Raw genomic sequence first — 7,578 nt, forward strand, 5'->3', positions numbered from 1 at the left:
ATTCCATTCCATTCCATTCTATTCTATGATTAACAGCACATTTTTGTTGCTGTAATCTGTTTTTCTGAGATACTTAGGCTGAAGTAACCATAGGGGTAAACTGTTTAGATTACCTTTAAGTCTGACACCTGCTCTTTCTCAGAGGAGACTGTACCTTGCTCTCAGAATAGATGTACTGCATTTTCCACTCATGCCTATAGACTTGAGGATCCACTGTATTTCAAGCATATGTGCTCTCAGGAAGAGGACCCAACTCCTCTCACAGGCCCTGTTCTTCTTTTCTATTTCTGTCTTACTGGATCACAGTGAGCAACCCAAAGATAAGTAAAAAGTATTGGATACAGTTGTGACCTTTAACATGGAACATCTGAGGAACTGAAGCTAATGTCCTGTACATTTATATCATTGTAACTTCTTAATATATATTCCCATAGCAAAACCAAATCAGCCACTCTCAAACTGAGATACAGGGGTCTGAGCAGGCTACACAGAACTTAACTGCATCATACAAGGAGCTCAGACATCAGGAGAGGCCCGTCGTTTACTGTGCAGGTAGAAATGTCAAGTGTTTGGTAGTTTGTATAAGCAGGGACCAGGGGAATTGCTGGGAGTTTTGCCTTTGACTTGCACTGGAGCCAAGTTTCACCATAGGAGCATGGATGCCACGTAGCTTACCATTAAAACAGAAAACCAAAACACGCTATCAGGTCTAGAGCTGTACATCCCTTCTCTTTGCTTTGGCTAATGTGACACGTATTTGGTATTTTTTCAGGTCTTATGAATCGAGACTATGAAATCGTAACAAGCAGAGCCGTGAGTGAAATAAACCATTATGATGGTACCGGGACAGCAATGAGCATTGCTGCTAACAGGGTCTCATTCACATTTAACCTGACTGGACCATCCCTGGCTATCGACACTGCATGTTCATCATTTCTTTTTGCTCTGCACTACGCCTTGCGAGCAATTAAATCAGGTAACGGGACTGAAGAGATGCTGAACAATTCGATTGGGATTGCTGCTTTTTCTGCCTAGCATCCTGTCCATCTTAACATGAGCATGTTTCTAATTTGCTCCAGGAGATTGTGAGGCAGCAATTTGTGGTGGAGTGAACTGCATAATAGATCCCCGCACCTTTGTATCTCTCAGTAAAGCAAAAATGATCTCTCCAGATGGAATAAGCAAACCCTTCTCCAAAAAGGCAGATGGCTATGGAAGGGGAGAAGGTTGTGGGGTTGTTTTCCTCAAACCACTGAAAAAGGTAAGATTGCTTGTGACACAGCCTAAAATAAGATGGGTTGCTTACCTTTATTTTGTATGTCCAGTTCTAATAATTGATCCAGAAAAGATTTTCCAATTCAAGCTTAAGATTAATGAAGGGCTTATTCAGCATTTATGCACTTTCCTTACTGTAGGGATGGGATCACGCATCTGGAAGTTAGTGTTATACTCTCTCTGTCCTGGCTTTAGTTTGTTTGTATTCCTCTATACAGAGAAGCATGAGAGTAATAAAGCTATTTCTCCCTTGTTATGAAACAGGCAAAGGAAGACTACAGCAAAATCTGGGGTGTTATAAACATCAGCGCAGTAAATCAGAACGGTAGGTCCGTGACTCCAATCACAAGACCATCTCAAATAGAGCAAGAGAAGTTATTGCACAGCATTTATGAAACTCATGTTGATCCTTCAGTTGTGCAGTACATTGAAGCACACGGTACAGGAACTGCTGCTGGAGATCCTACTGAAGCTGAAAGCCTGGGTAGTGTCATCTGTAAAAACAGGTCTTCACAAGCTTCCACTCTGAGAATTGGTTCAGTGAAAGGAAATATTGGCCACACAGAATCGGCTGCTGGAGCAGCAGCGTTAATCAAAGTGCTCCTGATGATGCATCATGGAAAGATTGTTCCATCCTTGCATTACTCAAAGGAGATGAGCAGCATTGATACAGAGAAGTTAAACCTTGCAATTCCCACAACTGTAGAGCCCTGGGAAGAATCCAGTGAGTATGGAAGAGTAGCTGGCATCAACTGCTTTGGCTTTGGAGGAACCAATGCTCACATTGTAGTCAGGCAGGTTAAGCAGCTACAGCCTCTTCCTGCCTTTAAGAGGCCCCTTGAGCTAGTTCTGCTGTCAGCAGCATCAAGTAAGTCCCTTCAGATGACAATGGCCGATACAGCTGCCCAGCTGAGCTCAAGAAACTCCATAACTCTCCCAAGCCTGGCCTATACATCTGCCTGCAGAAGAAGCCATGCCAACTGTAGGTACCGAAAAGCATTTGTCACAAATTCTCTCCAACACTTGCAGCAAGAGGTTATGTCAGCAGCGAGCTCTGAAACGTCCATGTCAAAGGTGGGACCGCAGCTGGTATTTGTGTTCTGTGGCAACGGCGTAACGCTGAAGGAGTTCAGTGAGGCACTGCTGAGCTCAGAGCCAGTGTTCAGAGACAAGTGTGAGGAAGTAGAAGCGCTTTTTCAGAAGCACACTCCCATCAGCCTCCTGCCAGCAAAAGGTCATAGCCCAAAGGATCTGTTGAATCCAGAGCTTTCCCAGCCCTTCCTTTTTACCCTGCAGGTTGCCTTATCTTCCCTTCTGAAATACTGGGGTATTAAGCCAGTCGCTGCTGTTGGCCACTCGGTAGGGGAAGTGGCTGCTGCGCATTTTGCTGGGTACCTTTCCCTGGCAGATGCCGTCAAAGTGATTTATCACCGCAGCAGGCTGCAGGCAAAGACTGCGCGTGGCAGAATGCTGGTGGTCGGAAACATCCCTGTTCAAGAGATTGCCAATTATCTGCATCCCTATTCGGGAAGGGTGTGCATTGCAGCTTTCAACAGCCCCGTTTCCTGCACCTTGTCTGGGAATTCAGACTCTGTGGATGCTGTCCAGAGAGATTTAGCTCAGGCTTTTAGCCAGAGAAACATCTTCCTTCATGTTTTAAATGTCCCAGCTGCGTACCACAGCCCCAGCATGGATATGATACTTGGGGAGCTGGAAGAGAACATACAGCCTGTAGAAAAACGCAAGGGGGAAATTGAAGTGATTTCAACGCTGACTGGGATGGCTGCTTCTGAAAGTGACTTTGCTCAAGGCAAATTTTGGGCCCAGCATACCCGTGAGCCTGTTGCTTTCAGTCAAGCCATCAGAACTGCAGCTAGAGACAGGGAAAATGTGGTGTTTGTGGAAATCAGTCCCCACCGAGCATTGCAGCGAAGCATAAAGGAAACTCTAGGACAAGACACAAAGGTGTTCTCTTCATTGCAAAATGGTGCAGAGTATCAGACGCTGCTTTCCCTGGTAGGAAATCTGTTTGAACTGGGCTGTAATCCCAACTGGCAGCACCTTTATAATGGGTATCAAAGTGTTCCACTGGCCATTCCGCGGTATCAGTTTGATCGCAAAAAGCTCATGGCCTGTCTGGATATCCATCAACAAGCAAACCAAAGAGGTGTCAGCTCCAGCCATCCTTTGATTTATGGTGTAAACAATGACAACATGGAGTTTGGCTGCCTGGTGTCTCAGGACACGACATCATACTTATATGAGCACAAGAACAATGGCGTGGCTTTAGTCCCTGGTGCTTTTTATGTGGAGCTTGGTCTGGCCTCTGTGATGAGCAGCTCAAGACCTAAAGTGCCTCTGAGTACCTGCCAGATGAGTATCAGTTTTTCTGCACCGTGTGTTCTCACACAGAGTTCACAAGTCTTGAGTGTCAAGCTGAGTCCACAAAAAACAGTGACAGGCTTTGAGATAGTCTCTTCCTCCAACGCAGTTTATGCTGCAGGCCAAGTTACAAAGAGGTCTGAAGCTGTGGTGGAAGAAAGCACCATTGCCTTCCAAGACATCTATCAAAGATGCAGGTCAGTGATTAGCAGAGAGGAGGTTTATGAAGCACTGTCTCAGGTCGGCTTTCAGTACGGCTCCATATTCAGGCAGCTCAGTGATGTGTATTATTGCCAGGAACTCAGGGAAGCTATAACAAGCATAAAGGTGAACAAGGAGACTGTCAGAGAGATGTACAACTACTCTATCCATCCAGTGCTGCTCGACTGTTTTCTGCAGATGACTGCTGTCATGACCTCGAGGACGTTCCGGTCCAGAGCAGGCTTTCCTTCAGGCATAGGCAGCCTGGTGGTGCTCCGACCACTGGAGGAAGAAATGATGATATATATGAGAACAAGCAAATCCATTGGGAACTGCCTAGAGGTCTGTGGATGCTTTATGGATAAACGTGGCTCCGTTTTGGCTGAACTCAAGCGCGTTGCCATCACTTTCATGAAGCAAGCATCTTCCAGAGACAATGAGTTTATGTTTGAAAACAAGTGGAAAGAACTTTCTCTTTCACAGACGATTGGACATTTGGGGGCTATGCCCAGAGTCCTAGTGTTTGCTGACAAATTTGGGATAGCTGAGCAGCTCAAAAAATATTTGCATCCTGATTCGAGATACGTGATGTATGAAGACTGGGAAGCCCCCTTGGAAGGCCACACACAGAATAAAATGAGAGCAGAGGTTGAGGATTACAATGAAATTCTGTTCCTGTGGGGAATTCAAAAGTTAAACGAATATTTCCCAAGCAAAGTGGTAGACCAATTGGCAAAGTGTTGTGAAGCCTATCGCCAAGTTATCGTGGCATTAAGAGAGAAAACGTCCCCCTGTTCAGTCAGAGTGATCACCTACAGAACAACAGAAAGATACGTAGACCATGTTAACTGTGGGTTTGCATTGTATGGCATGACCAGAACTTGTGTTGTTGAAGTTCCAGAAATCACATTTCAGATGATTGACCTCAGCTCTTCAAGTTCCCTGGACATCTCAGTGCTAGCAGATGCTCTTGTCAAGTACAAGGGTGTGGACTATCCAGAAGTTTGCATCAGCCAGGGAAGAATTTATGTGGCTGAAATCAGACGCACACTTTTCGTAGATGCAGATTACAGACAGCCTGTAAGATCTCTCCAGAAGTCAGAAACATTCACTTTGTACACTTCTGATCCATACACAGTGAAAGACTTGTCTGCTGAACTAGCCACCAGCACTGCTACTCAGCTTGAGAAACAAAGTGTTGAAATTCAAGTGGATAAAATATGTCTCCACTCAGAAGATTATTTTCCCATTAGTGTTTCCAGTCGTAACTTTGGTAATACACTGTATTGGAATTCACAAGCAATAGACAAACACGGGCTTTTAGCTCTGGATTTCAGTGGCACAGTAACAGCAACAGGCGTTGATGTGAAGAAAGTTAAAGTGGGAGATCGCGTGGTGGCATGTTATCCAGCTGCTGCGTCATCCAGAGTTCGGATCCCAGGAGCAGTTTGTTTCAATGTCAAGAAATTTGCACGCTTTCAGAATGTCCCTTGTGTGTCATACTTTATCATTGCATGGGAAATCTTCAACCAGAGGTTACCCAAGGGGAAACATGGCAGAACACTGGGTATTATTTCTACAGAGCCATCATCAGTTTTGTGTCATGTTCTTTCTGCGGCAGCAGAAGAGATGGGTTGGAGAGCAGTACTTGTGAGGCCCACTCCTGATGAGTTCCAGCATATAAATTTATGCAATGCCCTTGTTGTTCTTCCTCCAGTAAACAAACTGTCTCAGGAGGATCTGGCCCACATGTACTTTCTTAAAGATGTGGTGATAGTGTGTGGCAATCGACAGTCTGAATGTATCCAGAACGTCAGTGGAATTGATCATGAAAACATCAGCTTTCATATCCTTACACTTAGCAGCATTTTCCAGAAAGCGCTTCTAAAGGAATTGCAAAAGACCGTGCACGCATGGATCAGTGCCATGGACATGAAACAGTTCAGACATCTATCAGGTTCTGTTTTTCAGCAGACTGAGAACTTTGAAAGGATAAACTCTGCGATGTCCTATTTTACCTGCAAATCCGTCCCGCTTGCTGTACTGCGAAGGCAGAAGGACGTCAGCATGCTTTCAGATATACCGCTATATGAATCCCAGAAGAAGATGTTCAAGCAGAATGCTGTGTATGTAGTAGTTGGGGGGCTCACTGGACTTGGCTTTGAAACGGTGAAATTCATAGCTGAGAATGGAGGAGGGTGTATTGCAATACTCTCCAGGAAAATTCCAGACAATGAGAAGCAAGAAGAGATGAAGGCTTTGCAGCAGCAGTATAAAGGGAGCAAAGTAGTGTCCGTGCAGTGCGATGTGACTTCAACCAGCGATGTGGAGAAAGCTTTCCAGTCCATTGCGAACATCTTTGCAGGGAGTCCCGTCAAAGGTGTGTTTCAAAGTGCTGTCGTTCTGCACGATGGCCACCTTGAGGTTCTGACCTTGTCTGACTTTCAGAAAGTGCTGAGCCCCAAAGTAGCAGGGACCCTAAATCTTCACTGGGCTACCAGAGGCCAGGAGCTTGACTACTTTGTGTGCTACTCCTCTGTAACTTCCTTTCTGGGAAATTCCACCCAGGCAAACTATGCAGCTGCGAACTCTTTCTTGGATGTCTTTTGCCTCTACAGGAGGAACTGTGGGCTTTCGGGCCAATCCATTAACTGGGGTGCTTTGAACCTTGGTATATTGCTCAGTCAAAAACATATTCAGAACATTCTGGCATCCAAGGGCATAGACATTCTGCAAGTGCATGAAATTCATGAGTATCTCAGGAAGAGCTTGCTTATGAATAACCCACAGCAAGCTGTTACCAAATTAAACTTTCAAGCTTTATTGCATCATGTGTTTTCTCGGATTACTGCACTCAAAAGTCGCTTCATGTCACTTCTGTCAGAAGAATTCGGGAACCAGCCTGAAACCTCTGAGGAAACTCAAGACCAGGATACTGCCTTAATCAAATCTGAAGACTATATCACCTCGCTGGTGAGTGACCTCACCGGGTTGAACCGAGATGAACTAACCATGAATACACGACTTTCATCACTGGGCATAGACTCTATGTTAGCCATGACCATTCAGAACCGTGTGTTTCAAGAGAGAAAGGTGGACATACCTCTTCTGAAACTGCTTGATCCTCACACAACTCTGTCAAGTATAGTAGTAGTTTTAGAAGAAACAAGCAATGCAAATGGAATAGTTGAGACAAAAAATGCTGCGATTGAAAGTGCAGAAAATGGGAGCTGGCTATAGGAGTTTTCTCATTCAGGAACTGTGCAACTTTGAAGATACCTGGACCCTTTGTCGTATCTCAGAATAATTCACTGCAGACAGGGTAGATCATCTGGTGATGTTCTCTTCTGCATTCACCCAGAAAAACCCACATCAGGTTCTTCTGCCATTACGCTAGCTGCATTAACTTTGGTCAATTGTTTGACTTGTTACTTTCTATTTTTGTTACCATCTTTTTTTCAATATTTTCAATTGGAAATAGATAGGTCAATACATACACATTGTTATTTAGTAAATTTTCATATTCAATACACATGACATTTTTTTTAAACTGTGTTGAAGACTTGATGAAAATGTTATGTTTATGCCTCTAAATGATGAATGTACATGTAAACCCACATAGGATTATCACCATTTTTGTCATTATTTTATTCTTATTGTATTATTCTTTATTGAGTATTATGCAATGTGTATAAATACGAGCGTCTTTTTGAAAATCTT

The 7,578-nt window shown here is 44.2% G+C and overlaps 1 protein-coding gene across 1 annotated transcript in view; it reads left to right on the top strand.

Moving 5' to 3' along the window:
* Window positions 1-7,249, top strand: part of LOC113476926 (reducing polyketide synthase rads1-like) — a 13,398-nt gene extending 6,149 nt beyond the window's left edge. The window contains exons 4-6 of the mRNA XM_026842936.1: window positions 773-976; window positions 1,080-1,261; window positions 1,540-7,249. Coding sequence (XP_026698737.1) covers window positions 773-976; window positions 1,080-1,261; window positions 1,540-7,098 — 5,945 coding nt within the window. The 3' untranslated portion in view covers window positions 7,099-7,249. The remainder of the gene's footprint in view (window positions 1-772; window positions 977-1,079; window positions 1,262-1,539) is intronic.
* Window positions 7,250-7,578: the final 329 nt, after the last annotated feature.

This window comes from Athene cunicularia (assembly GCF_003259725.1).
Source record: "Athene cunicularia isolate RWA chromosome 2 unlocalized genomic scaffold, athCun1 chr2_part1, whole genome shotgun sequence".
Taxonomy (NCBI): Eukaryota; Metazoa; Chordata; class Aves; order Strigiformes; family Strigidae; genus Athene; species Athene cunicularia.